At 36.6% G+C, this 24,430-nt stretch overlaps 1 protein-coding gene across 5 annotated transcripts in view; it reads left to right on the forward strand.

The window, feature by feature from the left end:
• The window catches only part of CHRM3 (cholinergic receptor muscarinic 3), a 273,827-nt gene that overhangs the window by 72,246 nt on the left and 177,151 nt on the right, over positions 1-24,430 (forward strand). For 2 of the 5 annotated variants that reach the window (XM_071432667.1, XM_071432692.1), the window contains exon 2: positions 7,426-7,538. In XM_071432667.1, the coding sequence (XP_071288768.1) occupies positions 7,507-7,538 (32 nt within the window). In that variant the 5' untranslated portion in view covers positions 7,426-7,506. Of the gene's footprint in view, positions 1-7,240; positions 7,539-24,430 lie in introns of those variants that run through there. The other 3 variants (XM_071432674.1, XM_071432685.1, XM_071432679.1) reach the window with 2 other exon arrangements.

Genomic DNA, 24,430 nt, shown 5'->3' on the forward strand with positions numbered 1-24,430 from the left:
TTAGCAATTTAAAGAGTATTTTGAACTGATGAATATTCTCTGCCACCTAAATTCTTTTGAATATTGTATTTCTTGTTAATTATAAAAAAATTACTTGGTTCTTAGCGGTTTTGAAATATAGTATTAAAAAAAAAAGAAACTTTATAACTCATTTTCTTTCCATCTTTTGTGATTTTACTCCTACTTTCAGGATGCTACTTCCAGTACAGTTGTTCTAGAAATGAGAAAATTTGATGACCCTGTTTCAGGTATTCCATTATGTCTCTGGTCCCTGTAAAGAAAAAGTTCTTCCAAATGGGCAGCTGCCTCCATTCTCCAAGAGACAGAGAGTAGTTTTCTTGGTTCCTGTATTCCATGGTTTGAGGTTCTTACCTTCTCTCTCCCCAAAACATGCACTCTGAACAGGTGGCCTGTGAATTAAAACATCACAGGCAAGCTTCAGGGTAAATCAACATTTCAAATGTCCAGTAAGTCATCCACGAACAAAGTAGGCGAAGTGAGGTACCAACAATATTAAACTGCCTCCCAAACAGTTTTTAATTTTTATTTTAATTTTGTTTTCTCTCCAGTGTTGCCTGCTGCATCGTTTGAGAAACACCCCTCTGTTTCTAGCCTGAATCTCTATCTGTAAGATCCTTGGGGGTTTTTAACCCCACATCTTAGATTTTCCCTTTGCTTCAAAGAAACTAGGATTGTTTCCAGATTTTGTAATCACAAAAAGTGTATATAGTGGGTATTTGCTGCACCATTTTGGATTTTCTTCATACTACTGTAGAGGAGGATGAATGACTTCTGAAGAGGTTAAAATCAATCTCATCCCCTCACTCAGACTTTTGTGTCCAAATCCACGGTGCTGGTGTTGACTTGCATTAAGGAGGAGCTGCCATGAAGCTGTTGCAAGCTGATTTCTCCTAGAGAAGATTTATTACAATGTAATTAATATATCATAGAGAGTATTTAAAGGTTGGGGTTTTTTTGTTTGTTTGTGTTTTGTTTGGTTTTTTAAACAAGTGATTATGTGGTTGGTCTGTGTAGAGGTTTATTGTCAACTACCACCAGTTCCCTAAAGGATTGGCTTTGGGGGCACATGCTAAGCACAACATCATTGCTACCTTGTGGAAGTAAGATGATTCTGCTTTCAAACTTCATCCACAATCAGTCCTGGATAACAATTATTTCTGGTTAAGAAGTAATTTTTTTTTTCTCTTTTTACATTGTATTGAACTATTATTGCTAAATGCTAGAATATATGTTGAAGCCATCACTTCTGACTATATACTTTGTTTTTCTACTTTATTCATATCTCACACAGGCAAAATGAGCTAATTTTTGTACAGAAATCATTGTACAGAAAAACTGGCCATTTAAGTGTTACATAGCACAACAGGTTGCATGGCAATTTTTCTAGTTCCTGAAAATACTCTTTAGTTAATATAATATGAGGATACAAATACTTGCTTTGCCAATTTGTTACTAGAAATTTTTAATAAAATACAATATAATAATAAATAATTTTATGTATCTCACAGTGTTGAAGAGTTGAGGCAAATAGCCTTCAATTAATTACAAACATTGAATGAGAATGTAGTAGGGTGGGGGATCTCTGTGAGAAAAAAGCAAAGAAAGATGCAAGAGAAATGTAAATTATGTTTCATAGTTTCTCTTGCTCTGCTACAAGTGGAATTCACTGTTCAGAAATCACAGGTAAATAGTCCTTTGTTCCTTTGAGTGAAAATCTGTTGTTTGGAAAGTTAATATCAGCCAATTCTTTGTGAAAATTGCTAATTTGTATTCCTTCTGGATACTTGTATAGCTGCATAGGACACTCAGGAAATTGCCAATTTTTAGAAAGGTCTTTGTGGCAATGACAGTAAGACACAGGTACAATCTAAAACTGTGTACACAGGGAAGTGAATCCAGGACTAAATTTTTACTTCATCCTCTGACACCGTCTGAGTGTTTTTGTGTTCAGCTTAGAACCTCTGACCTCGGAGCAGGCTGCTCTCTGTGATGGAGGTGGGATACTGGTGCTAATAACCAGATTTTTTTTTTAAATGCATGCTGCCATATGTGTTTTTAATTGACTGTGCTTCAAATGCAGCTTTTTTCAGTTTTTTTCCTACATTTTTTCTTTTTGGAAAATTGTATTTTAATGGAAGATCATATTCTTTTCCCTCTGAGCAGTAGATTTTTTTTAAATGCAAGCTGAATTGGTTAAACCTTGAAAATAGGTCAGTGGCTAGTACAGTTTGTTTAAAGACCAAAGGATTCATTATCATTATCATTTATCAGGACTCATTAGATATTGTGGTTATGAGGTCTCACTCTTAAAACAAACTTGAGAGTTTCAAGCAATAACGTGCTATTCCACAGTTTAAAATGTTTCATATTCATAACATGAAACAACATTTGATTAAAACAAGTTGTATTAATTGTTAGGGGCCAAAATTCTTGGTCATTTGAATAAAATCCAGTTTTGATTATTTAAAGGAGACAAATTCGTCCAGGTTTTTTGTAAATAATTAATATATAGTTATTTTTCAGTGTGTTAGAATAATCAACTGCCATTTTGGATGTTGTTCGTGCAAATTTTAGTAGAACTAAACCTGATGAGAAGTTTTCATTTAAATAAGGAAAACTATATAAGTAGCAATCAGTTTGAATAAAGCCCATGACTGAAAACCACATGTAGCTTACTTATTTTTGCCATGAAAGCTCTTTAGCACCTGTGTGCATTTACATGGTGTATCCATCCTGCTTTGCACAGTGTGTAGCTGGCAGCACTGCTGGGTTTTTGTGTTTCCCTTTTGTTATGTTATACCAGGTAGGAACCACTGGTTTGACTGATTGAAAGAAAAAAAGTACAGGAGTCAAGAATTATGCTTACAATTAGAGGTGCTGGTACAAAGAATGTTCTCCTCAGTGTTACATTTTTAAGGATTGGAAATTCATCCAGCATCCAGCATCCAAGCATGTCTCCAACATGCATGGTGGTCTGGTGGGGTGCGTGCAACGCAACAGAGGCACATTGTGGGAATGGCCACATTCTGCTCTGCCCCTTCAGATGAGCAGTGCTGGGACAGCCTTGTGTAAGGTGACAATAAAGGGTGCTCGAGTGACTTCTTCATTTTATCTGTACAAGCTGAGCCATTTGCAATTGGCTATTTGAGATTAGCCTTTCACAGAGTATGAAATACTGCTGTGTACCTATGGCTTCTAATTAGTTTTCAGTGCATGTTGCTTGTTAGGAAAAAAACCCTTTGCCTTTGTTGAAATGACAGTTTAGATTTCATTAGAGAACAATGCTTGCAAACTGCTTCTGTCAGTAATGTTCAGTTCCTTCAAAGCAACTTTTCTAATTAATGAAATCAATTGCTAGTTTGCGTTTTGTCTGGGTGCTTGTGTAGCTGCATAAGATGTTCAGGAAATTGCTGGTTTTTAGGAAGGCTTTTGTGGCAATGACAGTGAGATGTGCACAGCCTGAAACTCTTTCCACGTTTCTGAGACGTCAGTCTAGGAGAGAATTCTCAGATTCATTCTTTTTGTATTTTACAGACTGCAGAGGCTCTGCTCTTGAAGCCCTTGGTGCTGAGGTGGGCACTGCTCTGCCCTGCCCCTGGTGCTGAGGTGGGCACTAGTGTCAGTCCCTGTAGCTGTGCTGGAGCACTGCTGATCTTGCAGGAGCTGGCTGAAGGGACAGGTGGTCCCAATATAATGCTGGTGCACAGAGACTGCTGCTTTTTATGTAATTCTGAGACTGTAATTCAACTAACTGTCTTGTGCCTAGCAGAGAAGTCACAAATAAATTCTTACTGTCCACCTGCAACACTTGAGTGCTGGGAACAGATTAAGACTCAGGCTACAGTGGGCAGATTTTTAGTTGTTTGTATTTTGGGTGTTTTGTCACTTTTGTTAATATTTAGTAGCTTCCTTAAAAAGCCTCTTTGTAGGGAATATTACCTTATTTGGTTTTGTGCATACTCAAAAAAATGCAACTACATTAGTCCTTGCAAAGTTTATTTTTTTCCTTCATGTTCTTAAAGTATTTGAAAACATCAAAGTCTTTTTATGGCTTTTTATTTTATGGGCAGTCAGAATACCACAGGACAGCCAAAACTTGTATTGTTTTGGCTCTGCAGAAATCTTCTTGACAGATTAAGGCTGTCATCAGAATGTGTAAACACCGTTTCCAGCTTTTTACATTGGTCACTAAAGCATCCTTAAGTGCAGCTCGGGAATCTAGTCCTGCACAACAAACCCCTCAATCATATGACTGAATGATGGTCAGGGCCTTCTGTTAAAATGTTTTAATAACTTTGCACTTCACAGCAGTAAGTCGATTCCCTTGTATTTGAGTCACAGTGCTTGATCATCTCTGTGTAGCTAGTCCACTGACATGAGAGTGCATTCACTTTAAACAGCATCTACCTCCAAGTTAAGATGGGGCAGTTACTTAAACAAAAGTGTAGTTCTTCAGAAATTATAATGCAACTTGAGCAGTTACCTTACCAGACCCTGTTCATTGTGCATATTGATGGCTTTCTACATTCTACAGCTTCTCACACTGTGAAGAAGAATCTGCAAAGTTCCCAAAAATTTTGTGGAATATACTGTTTTATATTAAAGGAAAGATATGCTAATGTAAAAAAGACTCTGATTTCTCACATTAATTTTATATTTTTTAAAGGAAATTACTAGGAGAGTGGGAAATTGTCTCCTCAGTTTTCTTAAATGCTGAACTTCACAGGTTTTTTGCCTAGTTTTAATGTTATTGTTTGGGGTTATTTAGTTTAGTTTTGTTTTTTAGTTCTTTCATCACCTGGAAGGAAGTCCTTCAGGGAATTCTAAGTCTGTTCAAGAAAAAACTAATTATCTGATTTCCCACCTTACTGTCTTGGCAGGGCTGTGCTGGTGCCTTGCCGTAGGTGCACAGCTAAAAATGATGAATGAAAGAACAAATAGATCACTTTATCTAAATAAGTTATGGAAAGAGCTTATGATATAGGTTTGATTCTTGCAGGCTTTGAGAAAGATAATGTCCCATAAAAGATCCTAAATAACTGTATTGTTTCTGTTACATATTTTTCACATTTGATATGAATTTCATTTTGTCTTTACAAAGCCTAAAATTTTAAAAGCTTGTAGTGCTTAATGCATTGACATAGCAAAACTGTAAATATTAAATACTGCTTTAAAATACTAATATATTCATATAAATACTGTCTTTACCAATACAATACTTTTCAAAACAAAAGGTGCATTTTGACAAGCATTTCAGTAGTAACAGTAGCAGGTGAGGCACTTTATCTTCTCTCTGTGCCTACGCCTGTGTACTTCATCCATTACAGTAGTATTTTGGGTTCAGTAGTATTCTAAGGGGAGGAAATAGACCTGCCTTTAAAAAAAGGAACAAGTTTTTCACATATTTTCCTTGTATTGGACCAATTCCTCACTCCTGTTCATTTGTGCTGAAAAGATAGCAGAAATGTGAGATGTAGCAGCAATAAGTAGCCTGTTGTAGGACCTGCTAAAAGTTGCTGATTGTTTGAAAAAAGCCTTACTATACTTGAAAATACATCATTTTGTCCTGTGAAAGAGAATTAGAAAATGACTACAGAAAAATATTTAGAACACATACAACAAAAACTATTATATGTGAGTAAAATGCCTTTTCCCAAGCATATTTGTTTTGACTTTTATGCTGGTCGCCACCATGATAAAATGCTCTCATGGTTAGGAAAATTAGAAATTTAATTCCCTTGTATAAAAAATATGAATAAGAGTTGGTTATTCTATTTTGGTGATGATGTTTTCTATTCATGTACACTCAATTGAACCCATTGTTCAGCATTTTTAGTGGGTTTTTGGAGAAGAGCAGAGTAGGAGGGTTAAATGTTTGGAAGGGTCATGTTACTGTCCTTAAATTATCAACAGAATTTAGACATAAAATTGCAGAAGAGGGAGTCAAAAGAAAAGTGTGATTGATGCAGACAAAAATAGTCCATGGAAAAATGTCAGAGAATTATATTCATTTTACCTAAGTTGTTCTCTTAAAAGGTGAAGAGAGAATCAATTTCTTAGCTTTTAAGTTCTTTGCAGTTTTATGGAAAATATAAAACCTCACTTCAGAGAGATCCCTGAAATCTCATGAAATCTCATTCTCTATCTGATGAAAAGTGTGTTTGGAACGTCTGACTTTAAAGGAGTTTCATGAGAGAGGAACCACTGTGCTGGGGTCACATTTTCACTTTAATCCTACCTTTCTTTTAACCCAAGATTTGACATTAAATATATTTAAAATTGAAAGCCTCTTTTGAGAGGAAATATTTAAATCTGATTAAATTCAGTCTAGTGAAATAGGATACATCTAGAGTGATGGAAGCCTCCCATCCCTTTTTGCTTTGAGGAAACAAAATAAAAAAAAACACCAGCCAGACAACAACCACAAATAACCAACACCCAAACCCCTGCCTCCCAACAAACAAACACAAACCACAAAACTCAAGAACCCCAGATTTGTCACGTTTGTTGGTTTGAGCCAGTGTTTCAGTTTAAATTGTGCCACTTTCTGGCAACTTTGAGGAACCATGAAAAAATGGCTCTATATGAAAATTCTTTCAAGGAGGCCTACTAAGGATTAATTAAGAGAAAACAAGACTCCTTAAAACTGCTGATATGAATTTTTGCAGTGAAACTCCATTGGCTTTTGCTTTTGTGCTATACAGCCACTTGGCGTAGAACCCACCTCTTATCGTTCTGCCAATCACCAATGTTTAAAAATGCAACTCTGGGATCAGATCCTCAGGCAAGCTTTGTAGCCCTCTGGCCTTTGTGTTTAGCAAAAGAGAGACAAGGAATTAATAGTTGCTGTTGATGGGGTGGTGAGTTGGTCCCTTGTTCTCCATGTGCTGTTAACCCAAGTTGAGTAGTGTGTCTTGTTTTAGAGTTGTTGGCTTTGTCAACTGCCTGCTCTTGTGCAGTGGTCTTCTCCATCATCCACCTTTGTAGATAATTTTGGCATGTGGATTTTGTGTTTTGGTAGAAAATATGTGGTAGAGTTCCACATAAATGAAAGAAGACAAATAGCACTTGAAAAATACTCTTTTGAGAAAATGCCAGTGCATGCAACTGCCATTGTTAAACAGCATTGGAAAAAATATATGAATCCTGAAGCCAACTGGATGTAAAAAAATCTTTAAAATAATTGAAATGAAGTATCTGAGCAAATATCAATGCAGTAGTGGTAAGAGAATATATATCCATCTCTTGCTGGATGGTAATGACGTAGAACAGGCTCTTTTGTTATTGTTGTTTTAAAAGGATGCTTTAAACAGCAGTGAAACTGTGTTTTAAATAAGGAACATTCAGTTTTAACTTCTTCTGTGTGTGATTATCTGTTGACTTCTCTATTTTTTTTTTTTTAAGATCTTTATGGTTATGGCAAAATCTTTCATCAGCCGATGGTATAATGGACTGCCAGTTGGATGATACACAGCCGTCTGAAACATGGTATATACTTCTCCTCTTCCGTGCCTGTGGTGAGTTTTGCTTCTGTACATTTATATTAAATGCTTCAGAGAAGGAACTGAAACCTAAGTTCAGATATAACTGTATAGAACTTTTCTCTTTCTGGGTGATTTTAGAGGCGTGCAAAAATTCTGATACACAACTTGAAATATTGTCTTTCCTTTCAGCTTGAAAGAATCTTCACCTTCATTTCATGTGTCTAGTTCAAATTAGATTCCAACCAAATGTTCTTTTTGGTCAGACATGTACCACAATGTATTTAGGAATAAGATAACTGTAACTGTGTTACAAATATACTATAAAACATAGGTAAAGGAATTAATTGGAGGAAATATTTGGAAATAATTTGTCAGTTGTGGTTTTTGTGCTGCTTCTCTGTTTTGTCCCTACAATTAATCTGATTATAGTATCTCTGAGCACTGTTAAGTATTGTATAATCAATAATATTGAAAGCAAGGCTCCTCATATTATAACTGAATTATTGCTCTGTGTCTAGACATGCAATAATGAGATCCAAAGCACTCATTGTTCATTTGGCTAAACACATTGACAGACTAAATTTGGGTATCAGAATGTTCCACTCACTACTCCTTAAACCACCAGAAACTGCAGCCCAGTCTTCTCTCTAAAAATCAAATTGAGCAATTGAGGTTTAAATCTCCTTTTTGAGGGTTTAGATATGGTTCTTATGCCAGAGATTGGTTATGAATGATACTGAATTGTCTGGAATAATTGCTTAGCCACTGTTAAAATTTGGCTGTAAATGTTTGTTACCCTAAATTTGTGTCTAGTGTTTGGGTTAGAAAAATATGATATAATAAGGTATCTTTCCTTTTCTGCTCCAGATTCCAGAGTTCTTAGAAGGATGCAGAAGTAGTGAAAAAAGTAAAGAGAATAGCAGAGGCAAATATTAATTTGCCTAATGCCATAAGGCATTTAGTCAAAGCTGTTCTTAGTGCATGCTTAATTGCTGTAATGAACTAAGATAGAAGCAATGCAGTTTCTAGAAGTGCACTTGGTAATAGAAGGATGTGTTTAAATATCCCATATAAGTGGATAGACATGTTCACTAGCAAAACTGGTTATTGTTATTTTTTCAAAAATAACAGTAAAATGGGTGTTTACACAGAGAAATGGACAGCCATGTAGCACATTTTCTCATCCTGTAGAAGGCATTTTCTGCCTGCTTCTCTGTTACCAGTTTCAGCTGGCTTTGCGTTTCAAATTTTCCACCTCTCAGGTAGTAACCATACAACTCTGAAACCAGGGAGCCAGATAAATAGCAAAAAGAGCATCAGCTTGCTTGTTTCCACCTGCAACTTTTGAGGGGACAAACCTGATATTGTTTGATGGGTTATCCAGCACCTCTTGGTTCTGTGAAGCATTGCCCTGGGTATTTATTGAGTTCTGATCATTCTCTAACTAAGCTTTTTATTTTCCATATTAGCAGACTTGCTTCAAAGACTTGACCTGTTCTTTTGTCTTTTTCCTTATTAGCAATGTGCCATACATTTCTTAGCCTGTTTATACATCCTGAGTGTACACTGGTTCATCATGAAATCAGGGCTTTGTGGCAAGTCTCATGGAAGATCCAACTTCTTTAAACAGAGAAAACTGTCTATCCCGAATGTGCAAATACTGTAGGATTATGTCTCCTTTTGCAGATGTCTACTCCACTACATTTTACTGCCATTTTATTGCATTTATTCCCTGTTCCCATCAGCAGGAGAACAAAATCCATTCTAATCCACAGTGTTTCCCTTGAGGCTAGACCTCAAAAAGAAAAAAAAAATGGTTTCAAGACATCTTCAATTGTTTATGAAATGTAATTCATCATACATTCATAATACATTTTCCTGAAAACTTAAAAACCACTGCTTTGGCATTCTTGTTAGAACTGATCCTCTTTGCAGTCAAAATCTTCAAGCAAAGAGAATGTACCTTGTGTAAGGGCATCCTCATCCTCCTCTCACTTCCGTATCCACTCAAGGCTCACACAGGCTCTCAAAACGGCCAGCAAGTTACTCCTCTGCTTCTTCCTAACCAGAAGAAAGCTAAGGTGGGCATCAGGAAGTAAACTGAATGCCATCACACAGGATGTGAAAACTAGAGGATTTTTTAGCCTTACCACAGTAGCTTGCAGAATGATATCTAGAGGATAAGTAAGATTTTCTCATCAAATTCAAACCCTACAAGAGAGAAAACAATATTCAAGCAGTAGTATATATCTAAAATCCACAAAATAATAATGATAACAATATTTCTAGTTTGTTCCCAAATCCTATACCCTATTACATAGACCAGGGTAACCTATTACAGGTGTCCTATTACAGTTAAGTGAGGCTTTTAGAGGGCACAGTGGGATTTGAGAACTTGTGTGAAAAGGAAATAGAATCTCTTATAAGAAAGAAGAACTTTAAATACAAAATTGTATATCATCCTGTAGTTGAGTGCCTTCTGATTTTCATTCTGCTTTAGATCAACTGATACCAACTTTAGTAGGTGTTTTTGGTTGCTGGAAAGCACTGAGGTTTAAAAAAATCCTAATGAACCAAACCCCAAACAAGAAAAACCAAACCAAAGCCAAACAACAATTTAAAAATGTAAATATTAATTTTCTGCTATATATTGAGAAAATTCATATGGTATTTTAATTCTGAAAATATTCTTTTCAAGGTATTCAATACACAAAGTCAGCACAGGATGAAAAAGAAGCCATAGAGAACAGAAGCCAGGTGCTATTTGGGAGATGTTGATGATAATTGAAAAGAGAATGTATAAAACATTAAAGGTCAGGACATCTACAAACAATTTTTGTTTCAGGCTATATGTTAAGTTATAAGAATAACAAAGGAATTTTTAATATAGAATTGCCTTCATTTACTTGGAAGACTGAATAATTCTAGAAAGCTCAGTTAAAAAAAAAAACAAAACATAGCAGGTAGTCCTAATATTTTCAGCTGTATTTTCTGAGTGTTATATTTAATAGATAGCTGCTTGACGAAACAATAACAGCTGCTGCTAAGTAAGATTACCATTCTATTACCTAACTTTAAAAAAGGGGAATAAGAAAAAAAAGGCAACGAGAAGAAAATACGGAAAAAGTCTAGCCCTGTGTCTCAGTTTCTCAACCCAAAACCATCTGTCAAAAATAATGTATTGAAACCTCCTGTACCATCAGTGAATAATGGAAGCTTGTGTTTTGTCTGTTTCTGCTTCTGAACTGTTGTTTCAGCTTCTTGGTGCCAGAGGCTCCTCAGAGTTTACAGATGGTTTTATAACTGAAGCGATCCATTTTAATTGTAAAGCATCATTAAGAAGTATTAAAACCAGTTTTTATTATTTTCATTGCTTTCTACCTATAGTGGCAATATTCAGAGTTCTCTAGACCGCCATTGATTTTGCTTAGAGCATTGCTCCATCAGAGTTCCACTGTGGATTCAGTGAACCTGGGTCCATCTGTGCCACCTGCTAGTCTGGCTGTCCAAACACATCATGGGCTTTGTTTGGATGACAGAGTAAATGGCATGGCAGGTACACTTAAAAAATCAAAATGAAGCATATATTATTTATTAAAGTAATCCCTATCCTACTGAGATATATCCTGAACTGAGGTGATAGAAACAAAAAATAATCTAACATTTGTCTTGAAAACGTCTGGTTTGGGTGAATTTAAACTCATGTTGCTTCAGTACATTCAAAGTAAGAACTCCCCTTTGCCCTTGTTTCCCTACACCTTTATGTACTTAATTTTCAAGCTGTTGTTGTGATACTGAAGGACTGCACTGTGTCAAGAGTCTTGAATAAATTACGTCAGAGAAGCTTTGAAAGCTACTGAGAAACTGGCCTCAAGGTTAGGTATTGGTTAAAAAAGGCCTGATAACTGAAGAGGCATTGCTGCTGATGTGCTTTGTTCTAATGATTTTCTATTAGTAGGGAGTCTTGATTAATGATTCTTTATCAGCATGTCCTGATAAACGTGCTAGTCAATGAATCAGTGTGTCATTTTATTTTCTCTTAAAGAACATCCTTCTAATGTGAGTGTGACAGGAATTGGTTTTAAATGAACTGCTTCAAGCAATTTCTTTATCTGAATGGAGAAAATATTTTCACTTTCTAAAGTTTTGAATTCCTGCATAATTTTCTCCTGAATTCATTAATTATTTGTACCAAGTAACTACTTCTGTGAGATTTTTGCATTTAAAAAACACAGTAAGTTTGTAAAACTGCTTGGAATCAGAAGAGGTTCTGTGGTAATCTTACTGTTGTATTTAAATTCTATTCTCTTTTAACTGCAGCAGGCTCTTAAAGAAAAAGCTGAGTCTAAAGCTTGAGCAAGCTTGCTTGAAAATATATTCAATGTATGAATATTTAATTTTTAGCTTTTCTACTGTGCTACTGTAAAAAAGCAACAGCAGCCATTTTCTGCAGAAAACTAAGAGCTTGCCCATTTTGTTAAGGTGAAAAAAAAACCCATAAGCAAACACTAGTAAGCTGATTATTTTTTTAAAAAATAGAATATTAATCTAGTTTGTTGTGGGTTTTCTTCTCATTAAAAATTATACAAGAATATAATGAGTGCTTAAGATCTGTTTGGGTTTGTTTGTTTTTGGTTTGGTTTTTTTTAATAGTCTTGCTATGAAGGTAGAGTTTCCAATGGATAACCAAGATGTGGTACAGAACTTGCAGAACTATCCAGCACGTTATCAGTTTGATAGGGGAGTGAGGATCCTGGAAAGCTGGAAGTGTTTAACTGGTGTGTGATCAAGCAGAGCTGTATCAGTGATGAGCTGCTTGTGGTGCCCAAGCAGTGCTTCCTCCTCTCCTCAGGGTTAAACCTTGTGGAACTGCATGAAATTGGTGCAGCTAACCCAGTCAGATACCATTTGGAAGGGAGAGGTGGTTATTTTGGTCAATCAGTAGCTGAGTTCAGTGGTTTGTGGTCTCACACTGGCACACTCACAGAACTGAAGTACATGCCCAGGTGACCTGGCCAACATCGCTTCTGTCCAAGTCTGGAGGCCAGGAGATGCCAGCAGCTGCATCCTCAACACTTCTCTTGGGTTCTTCTTGGTGGCAACAGATGAGTTCTAGGGATTCACCAAAGAATTTTGCTTACTTCACCCTGTGTAAATGCTAGGCAAATCTGCTGCCAGACGTTCTTTCCTGTTTCTCAGGGTAGCTGGGCTGGCAGGAGGAGACACATGGCATTTTGTGTCACCTCTCCTGCCTGCATGCACTCCTGACTTGCACAGCAACCAGGTTTGCAGTGTAATGAATTACACGGTTTTAATTCTGGATACCTAGCTTGAGAAGATATGCTAAATTCTTACAAGAAGAGTTGAGAATCTAAATCTAAAGTTGAGGATCTAATTACCTATGATTAGTCACCCAAAAATATGTCTAGAAAGTGGAACTTTGTATCTTCTAAAGATAAACTAAATATTCACATCTCCTATATGCTGGACATTGACTATTGGAATCAGGTGGTGCTTCCAATATCTCTGAGAAACTTGAGTTTGATAATTCCCAGGTTTGTCACAGAATAGATTCAATCGGGACTTCTGGAAAAAAAAAAATAAAAGAAGTATGCTGCTCAAAGAAATCAGTAATTTTTTTACTTTTTCTTTCATATATAGCAGGTAGAGTTCCTTTCTGAAGGTTTATTATTTTGAAGCTGTGTGTTATATAAATATAGATGCTGGAAATAAGTTTTTTGTATTGGCATAATTCTGAAATAACTAATATGATAATGAGTTATTTAAAAACTATTGTCCAGGACCATTGCCCACCTGGATGAGGGCAGATGTGGCTTCTGCCCTTGCCAGGGCTCCTGCCCATCCCTTCCACACCTGGTCCCTGCTGATGCTGAGGGTTATTCTGTGACATGAACCCACCTTGGCACCCGGGATAGGAGGTTTTTGTTGGCTTAAACCTCAAGAGTACAAACATCTTCACAGCTTGGGACACTGCCATCAGCTATGTCAGCACTCCCCCTAATTTACTCTCAGTTGTTGCCTCTTGTGCAATCAGCAGGTCAACAATGTAGTTATTGAAAAATATAGGCTGCTGAAATTTGCCTATATAATGAGGTAAGAATTGATTTTTCATTTTATTTTAATTATTTTCAATATATCAATGATGTTGTATAGTTTACCTAGTAGCAGGGAATAGATATAAGTACGTGTATCCAAATTAAGCATAATATCTTAATACTTATGTCTCAAAAGTCCCTTTGCAAAGCACAATGTGGAAAACAGGTAAGAATCACTGCAGTTCTTTGAATTCCAACTGATCAAATGCATATGATGTCTATATCTCCTCTAACTGATGATTCCTGTAGTCAGCATCAGCAATGGCAAAAATGGTGGAAAGAGGAAACTGGTGAGAAGATAGAGCTTCTGATAAGCAATTTATATTTCTCTGATAAGCAATTTATATTTCTCAGCTCAGGGAAACAAAATCTAGGCATTCAAAAACTAAGTGCTTGAGAAGGGGAGGAATAAGAGTCATAAGTTTAATTCATGTTGTTACAACAGGCATCCACAGTTCAATTTTGCATTCATTGCTTTTAGATGAGGTTTGTATTAAATCTGAGCAAATTTATTCAGAAGTTTATATAAGGGTTGGGTTTTTGGTTTTTTTTTTCTTTTATTGTTGTCAAATAATTTTCACCATCTAGATATTGGCAATTTTTTAGCTTGGATAGAAATATCTAAATGAGAACAAAACTATATCAGTGCATATTTTCACAAGTATATCAGTTATACTTTCTGACAGAATTACTAATGGTTTTTGATAATCACCTTTTCAGACTCACTGGTTTCAGTTAAATGCCCTTTGATATACTTTTTTACCAGACAATTAAAGTTGGAGTAAACCAGCTCAAATCCTGATAACTTTAAGGAGTATCTTTTGCGGTGTTGCTTTTGACAAAAGCATTTAGGTATACTTTACTGCTTTTTGTAAAACTATGTAATACTTTCTCTTATTAGCTTTCCTCTCATTTTATTTCCCTTTGGATTGTACAGCTTTCTTGAGCTTTACATAAACATGTCTTCTAACTTTATTTTATGTGAGTTGAGTGCATTTTACAACAGTTTTTAGCTACTAATTTGGGCTCTACATTTCTGTGTATAAGCATTTCTCTTGGGAAAGTTTAATTTTTCTGCTACATCATTTGCTTAAATGAGGCAGTAAATAGATTTAGTATTAAAAGTCATTCTTTTCCATGCTAATATGGAAACAATTTAGATGCTTCAGAATACTGATTCAGAATACTTGGTACCAATGTCTTGATGAGACATGATATTTGTTATTCTAAGAATTAATATATGCTGTTATATCATAATTTCATTTCCTGATCGTACTTTTGGTATGCTGTGTATGTATATATATAAATGTGCACATACATAAGAAGAGGAAATAATAATTCAAATTTTACAGAGGCACTTTAAAAAACAAGTTGTTTTGGTGAGGGAAAAAAAGTAGAAAAGCAAATTTGGAAAATAACCTTCATTTTAAATTATGTCAGTTTTTTTTTTTTTTAATTGCTCAATTTATCTGAAATCTGAAGCCATTACTGTGTACCTCTTATTTCTCAGTTCTTTATAATAAAGGAAGGATTCACCTGGTGTTTCTAAGTTGTCCATGGGGAGAGGCAGGCAACAGCAGAAGGCAATTCTTGTCTTACATCTGCTTAGATACTTATCATAGAAGGGGATATATTACCCTCTGGGTAATTGTCTGTGCATGCAATATTGTTATTTCTTTTTTTAAAATGCAAGGCCAGGATAAGCCTGAAGAACCCAATGCTTCCTATAGTTCATTTTATTTTGTTGGAGTTGCAGTAATTGCATCTCTGCAGCAACCACACTTGTTTGAATGGATTGTACATTTTACAAGAGGTGTCTCAAAATGACAGGAACTCAATGGTTTGACATTCACACAAATTACACACTTTCCATTTTGCATGCTACCTGATGCATTTTTTATATATAAACAGAATGTTAACTTTATTAAAACGAGGAGTTTGTTTAAATAAATAAAAAAAAATCATGAGAAGCAAGACTTTTTGAACCATTTTCTACTTGTACTGGAAAATGTTTACTCATATGGAATAGTCTTCATTTCCTTTGCTCAGTGAAATGGATGGTTTGGTGCTCTGTTAAATAGTCTCTGTTTTAGCAGAGCAATGTGGGCATTTTAGTGGTGCAGAAATTAGTTCCCACTGGAGAATATATATAGCTCTTTTTGGGAATTAAAACCTACAACCCAAGTCTCACCTTCAGCCCAGTGAAGTTAATGGTCTGACTCCATTATACAAGACTTTTTTGTGTAGTTCTAATTAATCAATGCCTTACTTTAAAGGTGAAACATTTTGAGTGAGAGATAAACACAATAGTTTGGGTTAACTATTGGTACTAAAAAAATAAACTGTGTCAGTTTTGGTTATCAACCAGATTTCAGCTTATATCTGGTGTTATAACCTTTTTATAAGAATTTAAATTATTCAGTCTCTCATTCTGTTAATTCTTCCTCTAAGCTGTTCTTTTGTTTGGTTCTGGTGTGCAGCTGCTGTGTCCCCTCCTCCAGGTGGCTTTGCTTCGAATGCTTGGAAAAAATTATTCTGCTTAGAAATAGGTAACTCCACAAGTATTTAAAATATCTCATGGTCCACCTTTTCCTGACTGAAAAATTGTTGTTTTTTTTGTCTTTGCAACATTAAAAAGGAAGAAATATTTTTTTATGTTAGGGAAATAATTTTATTTCTTTATGTGCTGCCCAGCTACATAGCTATGAAAGACTGTCTGAAGGCTTTTGAGAAGAGAGGATTTGTGGGTGTTACTGTACTTAGAGGAGAGGAAGTGAAGGACCTGCCTCAAAGTGATAAATCCTGTGAGAATTGAGGCATCAAACTTTCCAACAACAGCCTGAAGCAACACATTAGCATCTACAGCAGGTGACGGCAATGATTCGGAAAAGCTCAGATGCAATGAATTCAGGTGTTGGTGTTAGAAAATCTGGTCTCTGAAGAATAGTTCTTGTTACTATGGAAAGTTGTTCTTGCCAAAAGAGATTTGAAGGTAATTTAAGTGCAAGTCAGCTTTATGTTGACTCCAAGCAAGGCCATAAAATAATCGTGTGTAGGATTTAGTTCTGAATGTGAGTCAGCTGTGGAGCAGCAATACTCACTGAATTTCTTTTGTTTGGCAAATGCACATACTTGAGCTGATTCAACCACAATTTCACCATATTTGTTAAAGTCCTAATACAGATTTTTTTTGAACCAGAAGAACTAGGTCCAGGGGAGACATGATTCACAATGGGTGACTTAATTTCTGTGTTTAGGATGGACAGGGGGGCTGCACATGGGGTGACATGGTCCAGTGCTCCCAGGCTTTTGTGGGTGACACAGGTGGAAGAAAGAGGATGCATGTAACTGTAGGGCTATCCATGAGGGGCTGTGTGCATCCTCTTCTATTACAAATATGTCTGTGATCCTGAGCAGTTTATAAGATAACACCTAATTCAGAGTCATTGTTATTTCAGAGTACAATAATGCTGTCATATTACCATCACCTCAGTGAGTATTATGAGACTGCTAACATTGACTTCTCCCTTTATTTGGTTCAAGAAAGCCATGAACCTTGCTTGTAAACTGTTTTATGCGGCTGCTTTTATATCACATTTCTGTGAACCATATAATTATTTACAGAGGTGTTTGATTATGTTTGACTTTCATTTTTGCTCCTAGTGTTCTATGTATTTTGGACTAAATTCATGAATATACAGAGTGTGATTACTGATAAGCTCCTAACTGTTGGAAGGACTGAAATAAACTTCTTATATTTCCTCTCCTTTTTCTCTCCCTTTACTTAAATTTGTCCTGTAGAAGAAGATAGTCAAAGCAAGACACCAGTGTTCATGTGCAAATTTATCATCTGGTTATTCTGCTGCAAAGAATGCTTTAGTTTGAATGTGTTGATACAAAACACTTAGAAAGCTGCCTGCACTTGGTCCGGACTAAATTATTGGAAGAAATTATCACTTCTCAAACTTGATGAACTATAGAGCTACAATTTTTTTTTCCCATATTCTCTAATTTACACTTAAGCGTTCATTTTCCTGATGTGATAGGTGAAAACTGAACTAAAAGAAATGTCTTTGTGATTGACTGTTCCAGCCAGGAACAGCACTGGATCTCTAGACTTGAGAAAAGCTCATTCCATACTGCAACTGAATGTGCTCCCCATTTCCCTCCTCCCCTCTCTCTGAGCCCCAGGCAGCACAGAGATCACTATCTCCAGCAACATTTTGCCTATCTCTACCCATTCTTAGGAGCTGTGAAGTTTTTGAAAACTGAGGTTCTTGTAAGTTTCCCATGTCCATGTTAATTTTTTGTGGTGTTCCAAAATAATGTTAAATTCTGTGAATGCTTTTTTCACCACAGTAAATCCACCCTGCTTTTCCATTAAATTAACTGTAAAATTATTCTGTTTTTCCCAGAGAGGGTTGTTGTGTTACAACAGTCAAAAACCAATGAACCATCACTTTTCCCCCCACCCATTTAGTATTGGTGGGGATTGCAGTGTAATGAACCCATTATCCATGATTAACTAATACAGTGTGAATCTTTTGCCACCCAGATCGTGTCAGGAATTGTTTGAAGCATAAGAAGTAAGAGCTTCAGAGTGCCTCTATTTTGGTAAAGGAATGTTGCTTCCAAATACGTAAGCACCTCTATGTTGGCTGTAACCCACCTCATTTCAGAGATTATACTCCCCTGACTCCACTGAGAGGATGGTAGTTCCTGTGCCCTGGCACATGCTTGAGAGGAAAAGGCTGTCATTGTTTCATAGGGTCTCAAGGTGCAGGAAAATTGAAGGAAGAGGCATCTGAGGAAACAAAAAGCAAAGATAAAACAAGGCTAGTCATTGTGAAATGGTAGCTGTCCAGCAGAAGCTGACATTGAGGTTCCAAAGGCAAGCCCCATGGCATAGCATCATTTTATGACTTCAGGACTTGTAGCTGCTCATAGACAAAAAAAAAAAAAAAAGAAGAAAATTATTTAAAAGATAGAGAGGACAAATTTTTCAAGAGGTTATTTCACTTCTGTGATATCCTCAAAAAGTTTGTCAGAGCTCTTTTGTAGCATCATAGAAGTTTGGCAGATCCCTGAGATCTGGAGCAAACAAGGGTCTCACTGGGATGAGTGATAAACTAGCATTATGTGTTACATGTCTGTGTATGTTTTCACTACAGCTGTGGGGCTTGCTCTCTACTTATGGAGTGTATGGATACCTTCAAATACATAATCCAGGAAAAGAATAGGTGAGATTAATTTTAAACATCTGTGACACAGTGGAAAAAGCATGCAAATCACTTTAGCAGCTAGTTTGTGTGCTCTTGTGCATGCTGGAGGTATAAGTAGAGCAGAAACCAGGAATAAAGGGAGGAGGGGGGCATGTTTCTTTAGAAATCTCTTTCTTAGAAAGTAGGTCAAGCAGCTTCTGTCACTGTGATGTTTTGTTTATGAGGGAAAGGACAAAATGAAAATAATTTATTAGCCATGCTTGAGAACTGTCACCATCTACTTCTTGATGGAGTGCAGATAACAATAAGTGAGTGGTGTGTTAAGGTACAAGTTAAATTAGCAGTATTAATTAGCTGTCTGAGCTCTCTGTTGGTTTTCCTGCTGTGAGTCTTTTCTAGACACATCTTGTGGGTCATACAAAATACAAACAAAGCAGTTGGCTCTACTGTATATATATTTCTTTATCTCTGGTTTATAATTACTTGCTCAAATGTGCAAACTGCTCTGAGTAACTCTGCCTTGTTAGTCTGGTGTAGCGTGATGGTAGTTGTCTCAAAGCCTTTGTGCTTCACTGTGGAGATTTTATCACTTACTTTAATTTGAAAAGGAAAAGTTCAAGTATGTGGGCTAATATCAGCTGGCAAGGGGGATGTGCCGAGGAGGGGGTGTTGTGCAGACTTAGCACGGCTGTCCCGTGCAGCTCCTGTGCCCCTGTTTGCCAGCAAGGCCTGATTGCTCCTGAGCTCATTCAGTGCTAGCAGCAGAGTAGTTACTTGAAGTATTTTTTGTAAGTCTGATTGGGCTTGGGTTTGTTTCCTCTTTGTATTTGGTGATTTGACAAAATAAAGATTAAATTGATGACCAAATGAGGTTTACAGTGGGCTTCAATATGAATAGAAAGTCATCCTTCTTTTTTTGGTTATTTTAATGGACCTCTTCAGTATTTACTTAGTTCTAACTTATCAGGTCTCTGCTTTATCTTTGCTTCTGCTTTTATACAGAAAAGAGATAGCAGGCTGTATTTTTACCTTACTTATATATGTATCTAAACTGGTTTTAGCTTTGTTTGTTTTGACTAGTTGTTTTTCAGATTGTTTTGGCTTTTATTGTGGTGATGATTTAGGGTGGGTTTGTTGGGTTTTTTGGTTTGGCTTTTTTTTTTTTTCCTTCATGAAGACCAACACTTATTAATGGAAAGAGTAATTTTATAAATTATGTACAAATGTGTAGGGGGATAGAATATAAGAAAATAAAGATAGTGTAGGAAGTAATCTTACCCCTAAGGAGTTGCAGCTGGGCCAATTATCAGAGATTAAGAATTGGCCTGACTTTAACAGGCCACAGCTGCAACCAGTGAGAAGAAGAGGGCTATAAAGGAGTGGGGTGGCTGGTTGAGAAGGGAACTGGAGTCAGTTGGCTGCTTTGGGAAGAAGAAAGCGTCAGTGCTCTGAGGACCTGCTCACAACAAACACTGAGCAGGTATGAAACATTTGTGATAGGTGACAACAGTAGGGAACTCCTGCAATATGATGACAACATAAGGGTAGTTTAGGAGTTACAAGAGAATCTCATCATCACTAGTGCAACTGAACTATGCAGCCACCTCTGCATATAGGTTATGTTCAATATAAATAATGAATTTATTAAATGACTCATATGGCCTTTTGCTGCTGAGCACCTCAGTATCTGAAGCTCCCCTTGCTAGATCTGTATATGTACCATCAATGGTTGCTAGGTGTCTTTTAAGAGTATACCTGCTTCAGTAATTTATCAGAATCCAGTGAGACATGATGGCAAAGCAGTGTAACAGGACAGATTTATTGTCAGCCAAGTCAAATCATGGCGTAAGAACAGCATTATTTATCCATATGGGATCCCCCTTAAGCAAATACAGAACTTCCCAGCTCTCCTACAGAAGGCATCAGGAAAAGCAGCATGGATAGTGTGCTGTCCCAAACTAAGTATTTTTCTATAGGCTGTCAGGATTTTGTAATCTAATCTGTTGTGTTCATGAGAGCTGATAGAGTTAAGCACTACAGGGTAGGGCCAAGAAAAGAGTTATAAACAGATTTCACAGGACTGGGCAAGTCTATTGAAATCAGTCTTCTGAACAGTGAACAGAATCACAGCTGCCACAGTGGCAGAAATGGCTGGCAATCTTTCAGCACCTGAAAAGCATTTCAAGTGTCTTGAAACAAACAAAAAAAGGAACAGCTATAGATGCAAAAAAGGAAGATGTTAAAATATATTTTAAAAATTTTCTTACAGATTTTAAGTGTTTTTAATCTTACAGTAACCTTTACTGAAGGGTTGTTAAATTTTGGAAGAGGCTGCCCAGGGAATTGGTGGAGTCACCACCCTTGGAGTTATTTAAAAGAGGTGCAGATATGGCACTTAAGGATATGGTTTATTGATGGACTTGGCAGCGCTGAGTTCATGACCACAGAGGTCTTTTCCAACCTGGGCAGTTCCTTAGAATCAGGGATGGTGGGTCTGTGTCCCTGGGCCCAGGTAGATAGCTGAGAGATATTCTGTGCCCCAAAGGTTGGTGTGAAGTGTTACCTGGAGCCTGCTTCTCAACACCCTGTCCCAGCTTTTCTTTTCAGCTGCAAGATTTCATACAGACCAGAGGTCTGTATGACCTGTGGCTCAAATGCATGTCATTTCATCCTTTCATCAGGAAGCCCAAAGCCTTGAACCAATCACTGTTTCCCATCATACCTGGTAAAACAAGTGAGGATTTCATTGGGGGAAAAGGTGGGGATATTGGATATACCAGCAGTTACTCAAAATTTAAAGCTTTTTTAATTAGACTTTTCCTTTCTTTTTAATTTTTTTTGAATACAATAATAGTTGAAGAAACTAAGGTGCTCTCAGCTGCAGTGGTGGAAACATTACGCTTTTATGTGCTGCAAAATCAAGCACAGAATGTTGTTGATCTCTTAGCTTAAAATGCCTATTCTCTAGTTTTAAAATGTCATTGATACAACAATTTGCTAAGATGTTCTAGCACTGCTTTACAGAGCTGTGACATTTTGCATTATAAAATACTGCTTGATGCAGGGGGTTATTTATTATCTCATGCCTCTAAGATGAAAACCAGTGCAGAGGTTGTCACTCAAGGTGCAGATTACAATATGTAACAAATGTTATTTAAATGGTTTCTGATGTGTTTGAGCAAGAGATATAAAATACGCTAACAAAAATAAAGCCGGGTTTGTTTTCAAATAAAATTGATACATTATGTAACATTCACATTTCAGAAAATATGATCAGAATAGTGACAATAATATTTGTTCTTTTCATCTGAAAGAGATGTAAAGATTTAGGTACACAGGTAAAAGTGGTCTTGATTTCTTTTTTTTGTTGTTGTTTTTTATCCTATCCTCAAAGCACTAAGTCTACAGAAATTTTCTGTAGATTGTACCTTCAGTTTATTCAGTTTTTTTCTTTTGTCTGCAACTTGACACAGGGTAATTTTAACACCAAAATGTCAAAAGCGTTTTCAGGGAATAATTAATGCATTTTTATTGCTTAGGTCAATGGTGAAAAGGAAAGAAATTTGCCAGACCTGGGTAGTTATTAAAAGGTAGTGTCAACTTGAATAATTTTGTGAAGGGTCCACACATTCTTCATGGCTCTGAAACCTGCAAGCTGGACAATAATTGAGCATATCCTTCAGGTTTCAGTTTTTGCCTTTCTTTCTGGTTTTGGTGTCAGTGAATGACATTGCTGAACTTTGAATGCTCACAGTATTTTTTGCAAAACAATTTTTTTATGCTTGTCAAATTTGGGAGCATACCTGAGCCATGAGTGGGGCTGAGAGGTCTCTCTGACCCTATTAATAGGTTGTAGAACATCTTGTCTACCTGGATTTACCTGAGTCAAGGAAATAATTGCATTCATTTTAAATAGCTTTGCCCATTTTTAAAATAGCTTTGCATTTCCAAGGCATAATCTGGCCATACTGTGACTTTCTCTCTGAATTTCACTAGGACTGCTCATGTGTTTAAAATAAAACATGTGCCTAAGTGCTCTGGTGGCCAGGGGCCAGAGCACTCAACATGCTGCAGGGCTGAGCCCTCAGTGCATGCTGCTTTAATGTATAGTCTTCTCTAGCCCAGGAAAAACCAGGATTAGCTCTATAGGAAGTGCCACAGAAGTAAGCAGAAAATATCTCTCTATATGGAGGGTGGCTAGGGCTCCTGAACAACAGAAGCAATGCCAAATACAGGCAACAGAAGAAATGCCAATGCTTTTTAAAGTTGTATTCAAATGAGGTGCATTTTTGTGGCTAATGAATTGGTCAGTTAATTTTCTCATCACCGTGTCTGAGCTTGTTCCTGCCACTGAACAGTCTCTTATTTTTTCACACGTTGTTGAAGATGGCATTAATTTAGCCTTCTTTCCTGTTATAAAGCTTTAAATGCCTTCACATTAATGTCTAATAAATGTTATTTGTGGTTTAATCTGCATTAATGCTGCTGAAGAATCAGAGGGAGCAGGTGGGAGATCTCCATTGTCTGTCTTTTCTTCTCTTCTCATTTACACCACAGAGACATTCCAGGATTCTTATCACTAAAGCAGTTTGTGTGGGTTTTTTCCCCATGGTAATAGTGACATAAAGTGGGAAATACTTCAAACATGCATTTTGGCAAGTATTCTTTGGTAAATAAGTCTTTAATATTTAATTTCATGCATATTCTGTTTTTCTGTCAATATCTGTGAGGGAACTTTTCTTGTTTGGGGGATAGTTGAAAGATAGCATTTTAAATTATTGTTAATAGCTTTCACTAAAATAAAAATTTTGTTGTTTTGCTTTGGGTGAGATACCAAGAGACAGAAGGGTGGTGTTTAGCAGAGTGTAGTTAATTTTTTTTACTGATCACTGAACTCTTGGCAGCTGATTCTGTTTCTTAGTTGTCCAGTCTGACTCTTGGTCAGCTTTTATTTTTCTTCTTTTCAGTCAGCTAGTTTTACATAAATTGTTACACAGCATACTGAAGAAGGTCTTTTGAACTATTGCTTTCCAGAGGATATTTCTTTCCTCACGCTTGCCAGTGCTGGCATGTTGAAATAGGGGTTTCAGCAATCCAACTGGGCTGAACAATTTAGCCCCAGAGCTCAGGAATCTCCAGGGGCACATTTAAAATGCTACACAAGGAAGATTGAGGAATTGTGTTTACTGTCAGTAAAGCATGGGAAAGGAGCAAGTGGTTTTCACGTCTCTTGGGGAGAATCTTTTGGCTTGTTGACAGAAGATGATATTATGGGCACAGGACAAAAATAAAATGGGGTGTATGGAACTAGTAAAGCTTAAAAATATGAATGCCAAAATGTATAAACAGAGCACTGGTAGTGGGGCATGCTTGAGGCTGGAAGTTGCAGAATGAAACATGGGAGGGGGCCACAGCTGAATGCCTATAAAATTTGGGTTATTTTCTCAGAAAAACTCAGAAATAAAACCCAACCAGCCAGAAATACTGCAGTCTCAACTGTGTGGCAATGAAGAGTTATAAATAATACTAAAAAGACACTAGCAATTCAGAGTGATTTGCAAGGGGTTCCCTTGTAAAGGATGTGCAG

The sequence above is a fragment of the Agelaius tricolor genome, unplaced genomic scaffold (assembly GCF_023055355.1).
Source record: "Agelaius tricolor isolate 1412-34295 unplaced genomic scaffold, bAgeTri1.0.p SCAF_1, whole genome shotgun sequence".
Lineage (NCBI taxonomy): Eukaryota > Metazoa > Chordata > Aves > Passeriformes > Icteridae > Agelaius > Agelaius tricolor.